General features: G+C 40.3%; 2 protein-coding genes across 2 annotated transcripts; one reads left to right on the top strand and one right to left on the bottom strand.

Annotated features, from left to right (window-relative positions):
- Nucleotides 1-2,416: 2,416 nt before the first annotated feature.
- Nucleotides 2,417-9,607, bottom strand: LOC310987368 (pyruvate kinase PKM-like). The gene is made up of 11 exons (XM_083973576.1): nucleotides 9,382-9,607; nucleotides 7,842-8,011; nucleotides 7,621-7,712; nucleotides 6,178-6,309; nucleotides 5,866-6,052; nucleotides 5,490-5,760; nucleotides 5,251-5,401; nucleotides 5,005-5,157; nucleotides 4,047-4,213; nucleotides 3,102-3,283; nucleotides 2,417-2,989 (listed from the first exon to the last, which is right to left on the bottom strand). The coding sequence occupies exons 2-11, from the start codon at nucleotides 7,981-7,983 to the stop codon at nucleotides 2,883-2,885; spliced, it is 1,584 nt and encodes a 527-aa protein (XP_083829702.1). The 5' UTR covers nucleotides 7,984-8,011; nucleotides 9,382-9,607; the 3' UTR covers nucleotides 2,417-2,882.
- Nucleotides 9,608-13,115: 3,508 nt separating this feature from the next.
- Nucleotides 13,116-19,152, top strand: LOC310987307 (protein mono-ADP-ribosyltransferase PARP6-like; the record flags this gene model as incomplete). The annotated part of the gene is made up of 22 exons (XM_083973504.1): nucleotides 13,116-13,238; nucleotides 14,045-14,119; nucleotides 14,428-14,522; nucleotides 14,614-14,674; nucleotides 14,929-15,019; nucleotides 15,114-15,180; nucleotides 15,449-15,589; nucleotides 15,678-15,819; nucleotides 15,936-16,067; nucleotides 16,844-16,939; nucleotides 17,039-17,131; nucleotides 17,209-17,334; nucleotides 17,423-17,488; nucleotides 17,605-17,672; nucleotides 17,784-17,832; nucleotides 18,002-18,114; nucleotides 18,231-18,303; nucleotides 18,411-18,480; nucleotides 18,567-18,646; nucleotides 18,725-18,788; nucleotides 18,878-18,962; nucleotides 19,056-19,152. 22 exons carry the CDS (start codon nucleotides 13,116-13,118, stop codon nucleotides 19,150-19,152), a joined length of 2,007 nt encoding a protein of 668 aa, XP_083829630.1.
- Nucleotides 19,153-19,717: the final 565 nt, after the last annotated feature.

Genomic DNA, 19,717 nt, shown 5'->3' with positions numbered 1-19,717 from the left:
CCTTTTTTTTTTGAAAAAAAAAAAAAAAATCTTTTCCCACTGTTGAGTGTGTCATGTTAATGCTATGTTACCCCCTGAAGAGAGTTGAGGAGAGACAGACTGTGCACTTTGCTCGTTTCAGAGATCTGATGTAAAGGTTTGATGACGGCATGTCTTCCAAGATAGCGTTTCAGCAATATTGCACACCCACACGGGTCACACAGATCAGATCACATTCAAAAACGCTGAAGTAATGAATGTAATGCAATGTTTGTCTGTCTGTGTGGGAGAGGTGGGATTAATTTTGAATGTGTTGAACATGAAGGCAGTGGTAGTTTTTGGGGGGGATGGGTGGGGGGTTTGGGTGCTGGTGGGGATTTGGGGAATACGCACACATTTGCGTTTTGTCCCTCCACAGCTGCTCTGGCACGTGGCGAGTCACACAACTGATGCCAGCTCATTTCAGTCCGACAATAACTTGCGAACAGAACATACACCTGAGCCAAGGTCTGTGTGGCACTAGCATTGTATGCAATAATCTGGGTTTTTTTTTATGAGTACACAAGGGTACTGTGACTTGACAATGGAGATTCTGTTTCCAGTGAGAACAGCTATAAACAAGGGAATTTAAATATCTATTAAAAGCAATTGTGGATAATCAAACGTCCTGAAACCAGCGATGCACTAAGATTGATCTGAATGTTTCTTGCACCAGTTAAAGGGCTAAAAGCAGATACTTGGGCAAATGGTTAATAAGAAACCCTGATGGGTCATATTGCTGCATATTTACCTCTTTCATTGTACATTATTTGATTGTAAAATTTGACATCTGTTGTTGAACAATTGCTGCTTTGTGATGCTATGCTGAATCAATAAGATGTGTATCACTGACTGCTTTTTTAAAAACCAGACTCTTGAAATCCTTGTACTTGTTAATAAGTTTGTGTGTTTAGATGATACTTATCTCTTTCTATGGACCTGCGGCCGGCGATGAACTGTCTGCAGCTAGCCGGTCACAGGGTCAGACCATCGGAGGATCCTGTCCAGTGGCCAGAGCTGCCTGGTTACTGACCTGCAGGTTTGCTGGGACTCTGATCCCCCCAAGGGAGGAGAGATACTATCCGTCAGTAGCCAGTCACTGCCGTTGGGCTGGATCGATCCCTCATCACTATTCTCCTCCAGCCCTGCACCACCACACCACCTGCCATGGGCATCCGCTCGGATTCTTTGAGTGTGTTCAACTTAAAGGTGTGCGTAGGAGAGGACGTGTCAGTCACTCATCTATTTATATATTTATTTCTCATTTTGCTGCCTTTTAACCACCAAATCTGATGATTCCATCACCCATGTATGTTAGGCATATTTTATTTTAGCTACTGAATTCAATGCAATAAAATGACATATGGTCAATGATGCTCATCCTAGCAGTTGATTTCTTTTCAAGTGCAGAGCGTGGCATGAAGGAGAATCTCTTAAAACGCTGGTGAAGTTTTAGACTTTAAGCCGGATTATGAGTTGAGAAGTGCATGTCTGGTGCCAACATTCAAAATAGCCAGGATTGTAATCTGTCAGATTTTGGAAGCGTCAATATAAAGAAAATGATCTGCCATGTTTTGGAGAGTTCACATCTACTGCAAGGTTTTATTATAATATGACAGCAAAGCAGACAAAGTTGTATTATTCTTGTCCTGACAGACCTGATGTTCACTGTCCTGTAATAACTCCACCAGATGATCTTAGTCAGAGTTTCACACTACTGACTGAGCCCTGATACAAAATTAGTTTAATCTTACTTGTAAGGTTGCCTTTTCTGTGATGTAGCACATTTTTAGTTAGTGATTCATTTCTTTATTATGTGGCTAGTATATTATTTATATTATCAGTAGCTACCTGATAATATAAACCCAAGAGATTTAATATGATATACTATGTGTGTATCTGTCATGCTAATTTTAATAATAATTTATTAGACAATTCAATATATCTTTAATATTCTATGAATATGAATATTTGCTATTCATGCATACTGAAACACTTTTGCTACATTCAGATCTTTTACTAAAGCAAACATAGCCACATAGAGAAATACTCCATTACAAGTAAAATGTCTGCATTCAAAATCATACAACCTAATGTAAACGTGGAGAAGTACTTCATGTTATGTTTAAAGCAGTGAAATTACTGACATTAGTGGCAGTTTAATGCTGTGGCAGATAAAGACTGAGATATGTAGACTTTAACATGTTTGGTAGCATAATTTAGAGCATGTGATTTAGTACAGAAGAGTATTTGAATCAGCTGTCAAATAAATACAAGTAGAAATAAACTATATTTTTCCTTTAAAATGTTAAATTGCACAAGTACCTAAAAATACATACTCAACCTTAAATGAAAGTTAGATTTCTCTCCTGGACAGTGAATACATGAGGACAAAAAACACAGTTGACCCAAGATTTCCTTTTAATGGATGGATGACAGATAAACTCACAATGACACTGTACTGACTGTCAGTTCTGCATGACACACTGAGGACGACAACTACAGCACACCAGCACACATCTGCAACTGTTCACGGTACCTGGACAATAAAGGAGCCAAATACTGAGAAAATGACAAAAAGCACAAGACGTGTACTGAGGAGTTTCCACTAAAAGGTTTTGAGTTCAGTCTCTGGCAGCAGGGTTTGGACAGTGAATTGCACATATGTATGATGAATCAGGAATCTTGGAGTTACTCTGTGAACAACACCATCAAAAGTCCTTTTTTGAAAGTGTGGCCTGGTTTTGACTTGTGTTGGTGACAAAAACCAACAGACAAGGAAAGTCCAACAAGGGGGTGAGAGGGGCAGGTCATAGGAGAGAGGGAGGGGAGGGGGAATTATTAATCGTGTCCTTGGGTGAAGTTCAAGGCACCAGCACAACTCTCATGGTGTTGGTGTAACCGGCACCTGGGCGCCAGCCGGACACAACAATGGCCACATCGCCGGACTTGAAGAATTTGTGGTGCTTGCCTAAAAGTCAGAAAGAAAAAGAGTCAGTGAGGCAGGTGAACAAAATATTTACCATCCAAATAATTTGCAATATGCTGTTAAAAGTTTCAACAAAGCACAAAAAGACACTCACCAACTTCCAGGGCAAAGTTCACACGCAGGTCGACGTCCTCAGCCCAGACGTCGTTGGCGGCCTTGGTGTAGAGCACTGGGTAGACGCCACGGTAAAGGTGAGCCTGGCGGGCGGTCTGGCCACAGCGGGTCACAGCAATGATGGGGGCGCGGGGCCTGTACTTTGACAGCAAGTGAGCAGACCTGCAAGCAACACAACAGATACAAGTTACAACGAAGCTGTAAAACCTTTTGTTTATACTTGAAAATCTCAACACTAGCACTAGTCTGAGTGAGAGCCAAAAGAAACAAGCTGTTGTTAGCAAACAGTCGGCTATTTACATAGCAACATCATTCATTTGGAGTCATAGTTGTTATCCTAGTTGTGATTGTTCGCTCTGTTTCATGCTCGGCTCCACTGTGTTCACCAGCTGGTCGCTACTGGTCTGTTAGCTCTGCTGTACACTGAGTTTTACAAACAAACACATCTGCCTGCATGAGAGATGCTAAACAGTGAGCTAAGAGATGCTGTAAAGCTCATTTAGCTTTCATACACAAGTCATCCATTCCTAGTGCAGAAATAATCATTAGTACAGCGTTGACTATGCCATTATCATTATGAAATCCAATCAGCTGACAGTGGTATGTCTTCTGTATCATGTGCTGTGAGGATGAACACCCAAACTCAGAGGAATGAACAGGCAGTTAAAATTAACTTGTAAAATGTCAGGGTTCAGAACTCAAAAGGTCACAAGTGGAGTACAGATTGTGAGTGCAGTAAGAGCTGGTACACTTCAGAGGAGTCGTGGGCTTGTGTTACGGAAGGAGCGGAGGCGGAAGGATCGAGGAAATATTAAAGTGCGCCAGCTTCTTTGTTCACAGTGGGCGCCACGGAGGTCCCTATGACTCAGAGCTTTACAGAGGAGTCTCACGGGGGACGGACTTTTTCTTCTTCTTGACGTCTCACCTGCCAGTCTTGGTGAGAACGATGATGGCGCTGGCGCAGCACTTGAAGGAGGCCTCCACTGCACCGATAGCGACGGACTCTGTGGGGTCACGGGTCAGAGGGGTGATGCGACGCAGCTCCTCGAACATCTGCTTGTGGTACATGGCTGCCTCAGCCTCACGGGCAATCTGAACATGGGCAGACAAGAATCATTTAAGACTCCAGTAGTGTCAGGCGGTAGTCACACAGCAAGAGTTAGTTTATATGTAAAGGGACAAAACACAGGCCTGTTATCTTAAGTGCAGATGTCTCCATACCTTAAAGCACACTGAAACATGAAGCTAGCAGCCATGATGTCCACGGACTGTTGCTTTGCACTGCAGATCCTCAGACACATGCTAACTGAGCAATACAATTACACAGTTAAAGCACAATGCAAGAGACAAGACGAGATGTTGTTTGGTAGCAGATGGATGGAGGGAGGGGAGGGTGCCACACAGGATACACAGCGCATGTTGAACAAATACGTGACAAGCTGTCAGCGAACCCCAAGATGATACGGCTGATGTGTTCTCACTCACACTGCAAAGCAAACACAATCTTCAATATAAGTGTTCCTGTCTGTCATACTTCTGCCAGTATCAGTCTTAAATTAATTTTGTCTCTCTGTTGGTTACCTACAGTGGATACATGACTAAATTAAACTGACATGACAATTGCAACCATGCACTACATGAACTAGGCCTCTGTCATTATAAAATCCTATTCAGCAGACAACTCTCAAGACTCAGTATGTTAGAGTTTCCCAAGAGCGCACAAATGCACCACATGCCACAGTATTAGGTTAGGGGGCTTCCATTAAATCTAGTAAATGATGGAAACGGTGCTGAAACATTTGTATAGTTCATAAACACTGATGTACAATATTCCTTTGTCATGTTCTCATGCAGTGAACATAATATAAAAAGTGTGCTCTTACCAGGTGCTGTGTGCGCACAGCCTCCAGGGGATAGTCTCCCTTGGCAGTCTCACCGCTCAGCATGATGCAGTCATTTCCGTCCAGAACGGCGTTGGCGACATCACTGGCCTCAGCACGAGTGGGACGAGGTTTCTTGGTCATGCTCTCCAGCATCTGTAGGAGAAAACCCGACTCATCATGCATGTCTGTACTCAACATTTGACACATCTTCCTTTATAAAACAAAGTGCCCGATGATGTCACACACCTGTGTGGCACAGACAATGGGCTTGCCAATCCTGTTGCACCTGCCAGTCATCATCTTCTGGGCGAGGAAGACCTTCTCTGTTGGGATTTCAATGCCCAGGTCACCGCGGGCAACCATGATGCCATCGCTAGCCTCAAGGATCTCATCAAATCTGTCAGACAAGATGACAGAACACTGTTATCTAAACGATTCAGGCGTGTGCAGGTTCGACAACCGTTAGCAGCTGCTCCTCCACCCACCTGCGCACACCCTCGTGGTTCTCCAGCTTGCTGATGATCTTGATGTCCTTGCCCTTCTCGCCAAGCACTTTCCTGACAGCGTGGACGTCAGCAGCCTTACGGATGAAGGAGGCGAAGACCATGTCAACGCCCTGCTCCACGCCAAACTGCAGGTCCTGAATGTCCTTCTCAGAGACGGCTGGGAGATCAACAGCAGCTCCGGGCAGGTTGACACCCTTCTTGCTGCCCAGTGTACCGCCGTTCTCGATCTCACAGGTCACGTGATCGCCGCCTTAGGACGCACAAAACATAGAGAAGCTTAATTTCCAAGGTTCCAGCAGAAAATATAATAGTTAAGTGCAGATAGAGCAAATAGAACGTGTGTTTGTGTGCTTACCAACTTCTTTGACCTTAAGGGAAATCAGACCGTCATCAATGTAGATGTGGCTTCCGGCCTGCACAACCTTGGTGATGTTCTTGTAGTCAAGCCACAGAACTTTCTCATCACACTTCTCCATGAAGGCGTTGTCAAGTGTGAGCTTGATGGTTTCACCCTTCTTCAGCTCAACCTCAGCAGTGCCACTCTAAACCAGCCGAGAAAAAAGAGTTTGTCAGCTCTCACATCCTTGCAGGAAATCTTAACACAATTATTTGTGCCATGAATCAAACATGTCTCCCTCTGAGCCTCTGTAATTTGGCAGGAACTCACGCCCTTGATGAGTCCGGTCCTGATTTCTGGTCCCTTGGTGTCCAGAGCAATGGCCACTGGTCTGTAGTCCACAGATCCTGGTACAAAGCTCTCAGTTGCAGTGCGGCAGTTCTTGATGGTCTCAGCATGGTACTACATCATGCAAAGTAACAATGAAAAACATTGAGAAACAATACTCAATTTAATTTTATGATACATACGATACAAAGCTATGATAATATTCAATTTTGTAAAAATGTTGTTGTAAAATTTTCATTTAGGTTTAAAATTCTTGAACTGTAATTGAAGTTTGGTACAACAGCAGGTGGGAAAGCCTTGGTCACAGACAAACAGGCGGCACAGCACTTGTTACCTAACCATCAGCGAGTCAGTTCTGAACAACAACTGCAACACATTTTTAGGACGTGACATTGTTGTGTTTCATTGCACATAAATAGCTGACGGTCAGACGATCAGGTATTAAATGAATGCTTTCAAAAAGACTTGAGCTGTTGCATTAACAGCAAGATGTTCAACAAATGAAATGAAATTGCCTGCTTCATGTGAAAGACTGTTATACTGTCCGTCTACTGCCATGGATTTTAGTAAATGCACGGTAGTCTGATCTGAACGTGAATGTCTTCAGTTGATAATGAACGCCTGACTGTGGCCTCTCTACATGCCTGTTGCTGCAAGCATGACTCTCAGAGAAGACCTATTTATAGCTGCACTGACAACTGACACACCAATAAGACAGAGGTCAAATGTATTCTGCCCTTCCCATAACAACTCATACATCCACAGGAGTTATGATTATCTATTGTATTACTTTTTGTTGCTTTAAACTTGGCTAAGATGCAAACCTTTTCTCTTTCCTTTCACTCAGCAGTTCTGAGCTGTCGCACCACTGTGCAGATAAATCAAAATCCACTACGTGACTTGAATTACACTAGATGAAAAAATGCCCGTTGTTAACCTCTAGAGGTCCAAATATCAACTACTACAGCTAATGATGAATCTGGTGGCCGTCCACTCAGATGACAGTGAAAAAGGTAAAAAGGCATGACTTTTAAAGGCGAGGGGTCAGTAGTATAAGGTCGGCCAAAGACTTGGCTGTGAGACAGTTGGCTGGCCAAATCACACTCTACAACTTAGAGCCAGCTCTGAAGGGGCAAGTACAGGCTCATAGATCATATTACTGCAGCAGACAGTTACCAGGCCACAAGAGTAATGTCACGCTGCTGCAGCTGTAAAGGGTAAATCCACACTGAGTCACTCGTAGGGGGCAAAAATACTGCTGCTGCACTGCTCTGTCTGGGCTCAAACTCTGAAGCATGTTGCTCTATTGGACATGCCAAAGTTAATGATGTCATAGGAGGGGTCCTGCCTCTAAAAAAAATCACCTGTTGTAAGCCTGAGAAATGCAACCACTAAAAATGTTTAAGGAGAAGAAACTTGACTCACTTCATGTGTGCCATGAGAGAAGTTCATTCTTGCAATGTTCATCCCAGTCTTGATCATTTCTTTGGCCTTCTCCACAGAACGGGTGGCAGGTCCTGCAAGAGGACAGTTGAATGAATGGAAAAAAATTGAGGTTTGAAACATCAGTACAAGTTTTATTTTTTTCATTGGATGATTTGTTTACTGAAAAATAAATCAAGGGATTCTTTGGAAAAGTGTCTGACCGATTGTGCAGATGATGCCAGTGTTGCGAGACACGGCCGGGGGAGAGTCGATGTCAAGAAGACACATGTGCTCAATGAGCGTGTCAGCCGTGGAAGCATGCATCTGCTGGCTGTGCATGATGGAGTCCTTTGACTTCGACATGACTGGATCTGTGTCTGCAGGAAAAGATCTAAGGAGACAGAGCAGGAGGTAAAGAGGTGATTGATTAGTACCCAACACCTGTGACATTTCTGATCAGTTATAGAAAACATGTTTTCATGGTCCAGACAGAACCAGTCCAGGTGAAAACTATGACTTTTCAGCTAAATGTTGATAGAGTGGCTTCACTTTAATCTAAGAAGTTTTAATAGAGGTGGCAAGCGATCTCAGAAATAGTATGGAGACAAAATGAGACACTATGAGTGAAGATAAAATTAGAGCGTAGTATTTCATTCAATGGAAAAATAAAGATTTAAAGGGTGTGACCCCTCTGTGGATCAATTTCAGGTCCACCAGGGGAAAGTGGCCGTGAGGGCTGTGACTGGACAGCCTGTACAAATAGCAAGAACAACACTGTGTGTGTGCCTGACTGCTGTCTCCCATAGTTTTATATGCAACTGAAGAACAGGAGCTGGTCACTTCAGAAGCTAAAGAAGAACTACAGGACTTTAGGACATTATTTCTGCTGCTTGTCATAAAATGTTGTTTAGAATCCATACAATACACATTAAAAGGACAAGGCAGTTATTAACATGCATGACAAGTCTGTTGTCATGTCAATGCAGAAACGTGTTTTGTGTGTGTGTGTAAGAGAGAGCGTGCGAGCTTAGACACCATTCCAGCCTTCAGCATTCACCTAAAATAACATGGTCAGCTGAGAGTATTTATGGACTGTTGAAACATATCACAAGAACAAAACATATTCTGTTGAAAATTTTGAAAATATTAAAAAATACATAATAATTTAATTTAAAAAAGGAACATGCTTTATTTTGAGAGTGACCTTACTGATTGTTTTAATATAATGCAGTTTAGAAAACTTTTCATCAAAATCATCTGAGTGATAAAAAGCTAAGTCACTATGCTCACTGTACTAAATAACAAGTAAAAAATGATGAACTTCATTATCATGCATCATCATTCATTATCTGACTGTCAAATAGATTATCAGAAATGCTTAGAACAAATTTACCAAAGAACAAAGAAGGGAAATCTTAATTTATTTTAGACCAGTGTGCATGAAAAATTTCAGTTTTTCTTGATTTTTCCAGATTAGACTCACATGGCAGAGAAAAAAATATTTGGGCTGTGTATAATTGTATTTGTGCAAAATGAATATGATAAATGAATTAAATCAGATAGAATTATGCAATAATATGAACATAATCTTAACAAGTCACTATAAATGTAATATCTACATGGGGTGTAAACTGATTATATGCAAAAACTAAAGTTTGAGCTTGAAATGACAAAGTAAGAGTTTGATTTCAACAATAAAATGTTCAGGTAAAACTAGTCATATTCTCCTCTGTAAAGTTGTGTCTACTTGCTGGTACTCACCGACTGGGTGAACTTTGCAGGGACCAAAAGCGCCACTCCTCCGGCTGGGGCGACAGTTTTTATAACTTTAATTTGCCGGGACTACTTTCCAGAGTGACCAACACCCAGTGACACAAGATATAGGTCGTGGCAGTGAGGGCAACATGTCAGATTTGTACGGCGCGTTAAATATAGGCTAGACTATCATATTTATACCGTTGTTTTTAACGTGGATGTTATACTCGATATTTCTTCTGAAATTAAATGAAAGCACAGACGTTGGGCGAGGATACAGTGCAGGTACAAGTGTTGTTCGTCTGACATTCACAAAAGTCTCCGCTGGTAGGCTACTTAAACATGATCCTGGTCATTGGGTTGCACTTAATACTAGCAGTACATTCAGAGACTAGAGAACCCCCGTCAAGGGAAATGTCAAGTTGTGTAACTCTCACCAAACTTAGGACAAAAAAATAAAAAATAAAATCATAATGCTCCGCATCTGCCCCACAATGCAACAGGCACTTCTCTAGGCCTGACCACAGCCCAAGTTCAGTGCAAATCGGCTCTGAACTTTTTGTCTGGTCCTGCTGACAGATAACGAGGCAGCAGGCAGGTAGGCTAATTATGACGGTCACTGGATAGGCATATCGACTAAGACATAAGAATAATAAACCATTATTGATATACAAGGAAAACAAGGCGGTTTTCCTTGTATATCATTTGAACTTCCTAAAATATAAAATTCAGATTATTGCCCTTTTCTACTGTATCTTCTGCTCTTCATTTTGTTTTTATCCTTTTTTCCTCATTTATCTCAAAGAGCCATAGGGTCACATCTTTGGGGTATTGAAAAATTGTACATTTTATGGTTATTTGTGTTTTTTATTATATCTACACATTAAGCAGTAATAACAACCTGAATCAATCACGAATTAATGAGCTTATTAATCAAGAGTGAAACCTTTTATATACAGTCTATGAGTTAAACATGACATGTGTTGACATCATTACAGACTAATTAGTATCAGTGTAGGGAGAATGCTTGAAGAATTATGTATTTATGTATTTATAACTAATGCTAAATAATGTTACCCAGCTTCTTATACACTGATAGAGTTTCAAAATTAGAAGACTGAGCAGAAAATGATTTGTAGTGGAGGACCATGACATCTGATGAGTGGAATAGGAACAGGTGAAGCTGCAGAGATGCAAACTTAATATCAGTCAGTCTGCATACTATACAGATCCATAACTACATTCTTGATTTCAGTCAGGTCTCCATATTCAATTCAATTCAAAATCTACTTTATTTCGGACACAGCGGCGGTCCATGCATCTGCTCCTCATTAATTATAGTATACACGGCATAGATGAGCTATAGACTCCTTATGTAGCACACTAGGAACATGTTGTACCACAAGATGAAGCTACAGTGACATGTTCAACAGTTGTGTGCATTCTCCTCAGTTATTTATTACAGTCTATATGCGCCCAACCCTGCTTAGTAACACAATCTTCTCATCTACTGACAGGTTTACTACATTTTTGTTAAAAACTTAATTAAACAGAAAGCAATAATAAGGCACAGAAGCGTTTAATGCCTTACACAGCTGTTTAATGAGGTAAATATAGATGGACTGTATGGTGTCATTTATGATGCATATATATTTCTGGGGGGTATGGATGGTGTGAGGCGTCACAGTGAAATCTGACCCTAAACTTTCACCCACCATGTAAGGATTAATGATCAAACACTTACTGACAGCAGAGCAATGCCTGCAGTTAAAGCTTGGCACTAAAACAATACATTTCAAATATTATTTTCAAAATTACATAATCTCCTGCTAATTTAAATGAGGATTTTGACCAGTCTTGTTTCCTGTGATCCATTTTTATCAAAGCAATTTCTTAATCATTTATGATCACAGTTAGTCATCTGGTACACCTGTTAGCAACTAGATGATTGACAGACATGTTATACAGTTTAACCTAAATAAAAAAGACATATCCCATTAATAAGACATGAAGCGGTCACAGCTGTTAGTTCTCTTCTCCTTTCAACTGTGCACATGTAGTTTCGACGTATGTACAAAAGCATGTAAGTAACTTGCCTTGACATGAATTCGTCAGTTCATGACTGATCTTACATATTGCACTGTGAAGCAGAACAGCAAGTATTCATATAATCCCATTTATTTGACATCATTTAATAAAATCATCTATCCTATAACATTTATCTCATTTTGTGCACACACCCTTGTGTCCCAAACTCATACTATACGGAACTTAATGATATTTATTTGTGAAGTTTAATTGACAGTGGTATTTTAAAGTCACAGTTTTTTTATATGAACTGCAAAGCCAATAGACATGCAGTCTACATATAGTTAGCAAAGGTCTGTATGAACTGGGACACACTGTCTCTATCTGTCTCTTTTTCTCAACAATAGCTCTCTCTTGTGGATGATTGGTTGAATTGTCTAATGTGAGTGACACTGCTGTATGCCTGACCACTGTCCCATTATCTGTATGAGACTGCATATAAATAAGAAATGTTGACATGTCTTTCAAATCGTATCTTGTATTTTTTCTTCCTAAATTCTCTGGAAAGACAACAATAAATATTTTACTTAAAAAAACCTACAAATATAAACCTAAGTATAAAAATCTTTCTGTAATGTTAAACAAGTGTATTGGTTTTATACAAACAGTGTGACTGAATTATGTTTGTGTTAAGATTAAGATTTTAAACAGGGGTTTAATGATGTGGTTTGTTGAGTTTCACCGTATAAAGCCCAATGTAAAGACACGCAAAGCAAACATGGTATAAACAATGTGCTCCGTGCTGCACCACAAACATTAAATCAATAAGAACATGTTTTTTGTACACGTCACTTGAAAAGCAGACCTTGATCTCAGTGACATACCTCATGAGAATAAATGACAGATTAACAGTTGTTTTTTAAGGATGGTTGTTTGCTCTCCACTCCCGCTGCAGTTGATTGTTCAGTGCTGGTTGTTTCGTTGTGAACCTGTTGTTCATTCATCAGCCTGAAGGTTATGATTGAACAGTGGGTGTATAAAGTGAGAAGTGGGTTTATCCAACAACACACAAAAAAACACAATATAATCCAATAGCACTGCAACAGATATGCCTCTTGTGAAGCTCATAATGTTCTTCTGGTAGTTTGTCTGTGATCCGTTGAGTCACCTCGGCAGAAATTACATTTGCTTTATATTTGATTGACTTATATTCATGGTTGTTCACAGTCATCTTTTACAATGACAGTATACAGTGTGAATGAGGATTTGTGATATTGTGTCCACCCACTGTAAATGAGCATGGAGACATAACAAACACCCACTCTTGTCTAAGTGGATTAGTTTGAGAAAGGCACTTGTTGAGGGAGGACCTGCGCAGATGTATGCGCTCCTAGAAGTGTCTAATCTGGCCAGACTGCAGAGCAGCAGGCGACTGCTAACGAGGGTAACTGACGATTAAGGTCAGACTGCAGCACAGCAGACAGACAGGAAGACTATAGATGCCAAACATCATCCAAACCACCATGCTTCAAATCTGACTCCTGGGATTTTTCATTCACAGCTTAAACCTGAGGATAGCACGTTCTTAGAAACGTCCCCTCTCCCTCTTATGATGATACAGTATACTACAGTATAAGCATTACAAGGCTGGCATCAGACAAATACGGTCAATGATACTATTGTGTCACTGACCATAGATACTGACATGTGCGATGAAAGCCCTGGATCTGCAGGTCTCTTCCTCTTCCTCTTCCTCCCCGCTCAGTGGACCAGGTTCAGCTGATTGGGCCATCAGTATCTTCAGCCAATCATGTGACACTGAAAAGACCGAACATGTGGGACTTCCTGCTGTTCAAAACCAGGGGGGGGTGAGGAGAGGACAGCCAAACACAAACACCCAGCCGAGCTATCACACAGAAAAATTCATTTGTGTTGGTTTCAGGGTCACATTCAGACCTACAGGAGATTTTCACCCCTGATGGAATATGTGGAGTTTTTCTCATTGAGGAAAGGTAAGAGCTTCATTTTGTCTCCTGTAAGTCATCAACACCTCATCACCAATATGTTTTTGTGTCTCTTACAGACATAGCTGATTAAATTGCATATGTTTTTCCAGTTTTTCTTTGGGTCAACTTTTGATTGTTGCTGAAGAGGTGCCAAAGTACTGAACGCATGGTGAGTCTATAATTATCTCAGTTTCCCTCTGTATTCTCTTATCATAAAGTCTGTGTTTTCATAGTCGTAAGTTATAAACACAATAGAAACAGCTTTGATAAGTTTGATATTTTAAGCTCAGACTTGCTTCACTTCTGTCTGTGAATATGAGTATTTGTTTATTTTCTTTTTCTTGTCTGATATTTAAAAAGTTTAAGTTTTTAAGTTTAAAAAATGTATCACCAATAACATAAGATGCAGATTTATGGATAATTAAAATAAAAAATAAATGAAATGTACAGTAACACAGCAAGGAGTTTGAATGTATCCATGCAGTGTTACTTCTGAATGAACCGTGAATGTGTAGAAATGTGTGGCAGCCACGGCAGGAGATTAGTTGACTGTGTTTGGGTTGACAGAAGGAAACTAATGAGCTGTGTAAATAAGAGGATCTTTTGATTGACAGCTTTTTCCATTAACCTCACAGGAGACCGAGTGCCAGTGGACAGAGAGCCAGACTGAGGAGGACAGTGACACAGAGGAGATCCCGTATGAAACACATGTAAACATTTGCTTTCAGTATCCACGTAGTGCAATGAATATTATGGCAGATTTCAAATTATTATGAAAGATAATTAGCTTGAGAATGTGAAGTTATGATGAAAAAGGACAAACTAGACTTTGCACATTGTGGCATAAAGTTTTCTTACAAATCCTAAAAATAATGAGTGTTTATATCTTAAGAAACCTGTTGTCAACCTTCCTCTTAGCTGCTGTTGAAGAACTCTGTTAGTGGTTTAATCCCTTGGCCCCCTGTGGAGCTGAGCTGTTTGGACCATAAGTTAAGTGTGTTAGTGTTTGTCTCCGTAGGAGAGCTGTGCCACTGACCTGTATCATCACCCCCAGCTGGAGAGAGACATCGAGGCAGTCAGGACTTTGTATTCAGACTCTGCAGCCACAGTCAGGTCAGAACATCTTTTCTTATTCATGGCCTGAAAATGAAGAGGTCCCTTCTGTATCGTTAAAATTTCTCTTTCTTCTTCTCTTCTCTGCCAGGGAGTACGGGTCAATCGAGGACGTGGATGTTGACTTGAACATCAATGGCAACTTTTTGGATGTAAGTCAAATGTACTGACCTGTTCTAACATTTGCAGTCAAAAGTTTATATAAACCCTTAAAGGAACATTCACAAATTTGGTTAACTCAACAAACTAATTGTGCATCATTTGCTCTACTGTTATATAAAATATAAAATATAAACACACAGGACACATAACAAATCTATAGAGGAAGCCAAACGCAGTAGGTTTGTGTTGCTAACTTTTGACAGTACAGTAAATAAATGTACTATATTGACATGTGTGTCCACAGGAGGGGGTGGCCAAAGCCTGGAGTATCAATCCATCGGAGCCCATTGTTATCCGTCTGCACTTTTCTCACTCTCAGTATCTGGATGGACCTGGTGAGCACCATGCAGCGACACCTCTGTGACACTGTGACCGTTGTACTGCAAGCCAGTGTGACGGCCGATTAAATTATGTTTCCTTTCACTGCAGCACCTTCAGTCAAAGTCTTTCAGCCATCCAATACAGATCATCTCAGTATTGGGGAGCAACTGCAGAAGTGAGTGATTATGTCATAGTTTTTACTGCAGTGATGTGATCAATGCAATGTTATAAGTTTTTTGAGAGATATAGAAGATCCTTTGTACCTTCAGCCATGAGGCTTTTTAATTCTTTGCAAAATGGTAGATGAGCTGTCAGACAAATTAATTTCCCTTTGGTGATTAATAAAGTAATTCTTTTCTTATCTTATCTTATCTTATCTTATCTTATCTTATCTTATCTTATCTTATCTTATCTTAGCTCTTCTAACTCCCTCTGCTCTTCAGTATTCTCACAGTCTTCATTTCTCGGGAGTGGAAACACTTGACGAACGACAGCATCGTAGTCCAACAGAAGAGTCGACACAACTGGTTCAGGCCGATCAAGAAAGTTCGTGCAAGGTTCAGCATCTGGTTACCACTGTCAAAGTAAGTGATCCAGTAAGTCTCCATTAATCTATCAGTTTTATTTCTGTTCTTGGATATCTATTTATTTCTTCTCCTTCACTGTGAGCAGGTCAAATGATCTCCAGCAACAAACTATGAAGGGGAGGGTAATTTTACCAACAATGAAACTGGGTCGTTTCACAAATCATACAACGTCCTACACCTTCAAGAACGCCCCAGGAGAGCTCTTCACCTACACTCCCAGTGGAAAGGTGAGGACTCACTATACTCAGATGAAGATACTGTAATTCAATGAAAAACCACATTCCTTTGAGATTCATTGATTCTCCTGGTGTTTCATAAAACTTTTGTGTGCCTTCCTCCACAGAGGGTGATGATGTCAGCTGTCAAATCATCAGCACAGCTCAGTACCAAACAGCTGATAGAGCTGCTCTTCTCCTCCCAGGCCATCAGGCACTGTAAGACCAGCCCAGGTCTGCAGCTTGGTTTCTTGGTGCAGGTAAAGTCCTGTCCAAACATGAAAAAATACAACTTTACTGTTTTTAAAAGTAGAGATGGTCTGCAGAGAGGGTTGACTTCAGTTACAGTGTGCATTTATCACTTAAGTTATTACTTGCAGAGGTGTTCTGCTTGGTTGCTTTATGTTGAGAGGTGTTTAAATGTTTCTTCCACCACATGTACAGAATATTAGAGACACGTTTGAATATAACAGAGTCTGACCAGAATAGCTGTCATATTGCATTAAATATTATCTGAGTTAAATTCAAATAGTACAAATATGTTATAAGCCATTTGATTTCTAAGATGAGATCAAGATGAAAGAGACATTGAATTACATAATTCATTCATTAACTTTATGATGTTTTCCTTTTCTTCCTTTCTCCACTTTAAAAGTCATCATATTTTTTTTCTCTCTAGTTCATATGAAGCACGTACTGAAGCAGATTTTGCTGAATCACTGTTAAAATGGTTCTTGTAATAACTTGTAAGGGCTGCTGTGACCTTTGACACCAAGCTGCACAGTCTTGAGGACTGCAGTGTGTCAGTGTTTGAGATATGCTCATTGCTTGGTGGAACTTGTTATTCAGAGAAGAGACTGGCTGTGACCTTGTCCTCTTTGTAGTTTGGTATAATAGGCTGTTGGAGGGAGGGATGGTAAAACAGAGTCTATGATGTTCTACAATAAATACATTCATTTAAGTCAATGGAGACTAACTGGGGCGACTGTGTGTGTTTTCTTATTCATCATTATTTGCTTTTCATCCTTGCACACAGATAATGAGGTACGCTGAGCAGAGGATGCCCACACTGAATGAATACTGTGTGGTCTGTGATGAGCGACATGTGTTTCAGAACGGCCCCATGTTAAAGGTACACTGCTGCAAAGAAAGAAGCTGGTCCTTTAATGGCTGATCTACTGGAGTGAAACTTAAAATGACGGTGACCCTGCTCTGTTTTGTGTGTTTGTAGCCATCGGTTTGCACAAGGGAGCTATGCGTATTTTCCTTTTATACGCTGGGGGTTATGTCTGGAGCCACAGAGGATGTTGCAACCGGTGCAGAGGTTGGTAAATAAGCATATGCACACTGTAATATGAAGGTATGGGGTTTATGTGTTCTAAATCGTGTCTATTCTTGTAGGTGATTGATCTGTTGGTCGCTATGTGCAGAGCTGCTCTTCAGTCCTCACGCAAGAGCATCATATTTGAACCGTACCCTTCTGTTGTGGATCCATGCAACCCCAAAGCCCTGGCCTTTAGTCCTAAGGTATGAATCCAACCAGTCGATGATTGGCTTGACTATTAAGTGTTGTTGGTTTTCAATTCTGAAACATTTGTGTTATTTTTTGTGACAGAGGAAGAGCTACGACAGGCTGCAAAAAGCTCTGGACAATGTCTTGTTGATAAGGAGGATGGCACAGGTGACTGATCTGAGAAATGAAATCCTGCACTTGCGATGACTCTTTCACAATTTAAATCTGATCAGAGAATCATTCGAAAGCTGTTGAATGTCTTACTGATGTCAATTCATTTCCAGGGTCCACATTGTGAAATAAAGAAGCAGATGGACAAAATAGATCCTCTCGCGTATCCCTTACTACAGTGGTGAGTGATGCAATCTGACAAGCACGTCACCTCTGTTGTTCTAATAGACATGCAATGTGAATTGTTTCTTAGATTCATACCCAGGTTATTTCTTTGTATGTTTGACAACAGGATTTTAGCAAGCAACAGATCACACATTGTCAAGCTTCCACTGAACAGGGTATGATAGAGCAGTTTACTGTTAGAGTCTTTATACATTAGCTGCAAGTTTTACAGCAGTAGTACATAGAGTTTAGCAGCCAAATATTAAAACATATACCTTGTTTTATAGTTACAATTTAAATTTAAATTCTATTGTTACTCTCCTGCACTCCCTCGCTGCACAATAGCACCTGAACTTCATGCACACGCCACATCAGTTCCTGTTGATCAGCAGCCCTCCATCCAAAGAGGCTCGTTTCCAAACTGCCAGAAAACTGTATGGCAGCACCTTTGCCTTCCAGTGAGTAGCTAAAACCAAAGCAGTGGCTCAAATATAACATCTTCATATTAACACTGACATGTAGAATACTAGCCCTGCTGCTTCAAGTGCTTAAGTCTTCTTGTTGTGTCTTTCAGCGGCTCCCACATTGAAAACTGGCACTCTATTTTAAGAAATGGACTGGTTAACGCCTCATATACCAAACTACAGGTAAGAGTATGAATACATCACATTTGATTTTTAATCATCGCGGGGTTATGTGATACCATTGAAGATCTTAGTAGCCATAACCTGACTTCCTACCTCTTTTATGTAAGCTTCATGGAGCTGCATATGGAAAAGGCATCTATTTGAGTCCTATCTCAAGCATATCTTTTGGATACTCTGGTAAGATTGCACTCTGAGATGCTGTTCCTAATAGTATGCATATAAAACTTTTTTATTTCTGAAGCATATCCTTTGTCTTTGTTCAGAGATGGGTAAAGGCAGACACCAAATAACCACCAAAGAAGAGCTCATAAACAAATACAACCGAATAAACAAAATCAAACAGGTAAACTATCACTCACATCCTTTCAGGTTCTGCCGAGATGAACTTTGTGTCTAATCCTGTGTTATTCACTTGTTTTAGGAACAACCAGGGCAAACAAGGTTTCTGCAGAGCAGGAACCTAAACTGCATTGCGCTCTGTGAAGGTAAATATGAGATAGATAACAGTAACAACAAGCCTTATGGTGTGATGCAATGACACTGTTTTGTAAATGGGGTCTGCATGTCTTAACAGTCATAACTTCAAAAGACCTTCAGAAACACGGGAACATCTGGGTGTGTCCAACGTCCGACCATGTGTGCACACGTTTCCTCTTTGTGTGAGTAAAATATAAAGTGACTGTCACAGCTGTTTTGGAAATGTCCAGATTCTTTCTCAGATTTTATAAACTATTTGCTTTTGTCTTTCTCAGGTATGAGAACGGTCACGTGGGAGACGTCCACGTCAACACTCAGGAAGCCAAGATCCACAGGGAAATTTTGAACGTAATTGCCTCAAAGCTGAGCTGAGAAAACAAATACACAGTGTATGTGTGTGTGTGTGTAGTACACTTTTTATGTTTGATTTTTAGGGGTTTGATAAGAGAACATTAAACAATGAGATACCTTCTTTTACATTTAGCAGCTTTTGCGTGAATTAATAAATAATAATTTAAATGGAGGAAAATCATTCACAAAGCTAAACATTGTATTTGAAAAAAAAATCAGTTTAAGAAGTCACGCACCTGTAAAACCTTTTTGCCTTATACCTTAATTTATCGATTGATATAATTTAAATCTCTGTACCACCAGTGTCATATGTCTGTGCTGTGAGCACATATTTTGTACATTTTTATAAGATTTTTAAATAAAGATTTACAATATTTGCTCGTTTTCAGTTTATAGATCAAATGTTTCTTTTTGCTTGTTAATGCAGTTAAGACTTAATGCTCCCTTTGCCCAAATTGTTTCATGTTGTTTGTGTAATACATGGTTTGTACCACAAGATGGAAGTGTAACCAGTAACAAATGCCTATAGGGTCTTTTCATCACTAACAGAGACCCCATCACAGTTATGTTATGACACTCATGGAGG

The sequence above is a fragment of the Trachurus trachurus genome, assembly GCF_905171665.1.
Source record: "Trachurus trachurus genome assembly, chromosome: 6".
Taxonomy (NCBI): Eukaryota; Metazoa; Chordata; class Actinopteri; order Carangiformes; family Carangidae; genus Trachurus; species Trachurus trachurus.
This window is presented reverse-complemented; position numbering and strand designations above follow the sequence as displayed.

Coding starts and splice junctions, on each gene's coding strand:
- LOC310987368 (XM_083973576.1), bottom strand. CDS start 7,983: ATGTCGAAGTCAAAGGACTCCATCATGCACAGCCAGCAGATGCATGCT. Junction 6,053..6,177: donor GGACCGGACTCATCAAGGGC/GTGAGTTCCTGC, acceptor CGGCTGGTTTAG/AGTGGCACTGCTGAGGTTGA. Junction 2,990..3,101: donor GAACTTTGCCCTGGAAGTTG/GTGAGTGTCTTT, acceptor TCTGACTTTTAG/GCAAGCACCACAAATTCTTC.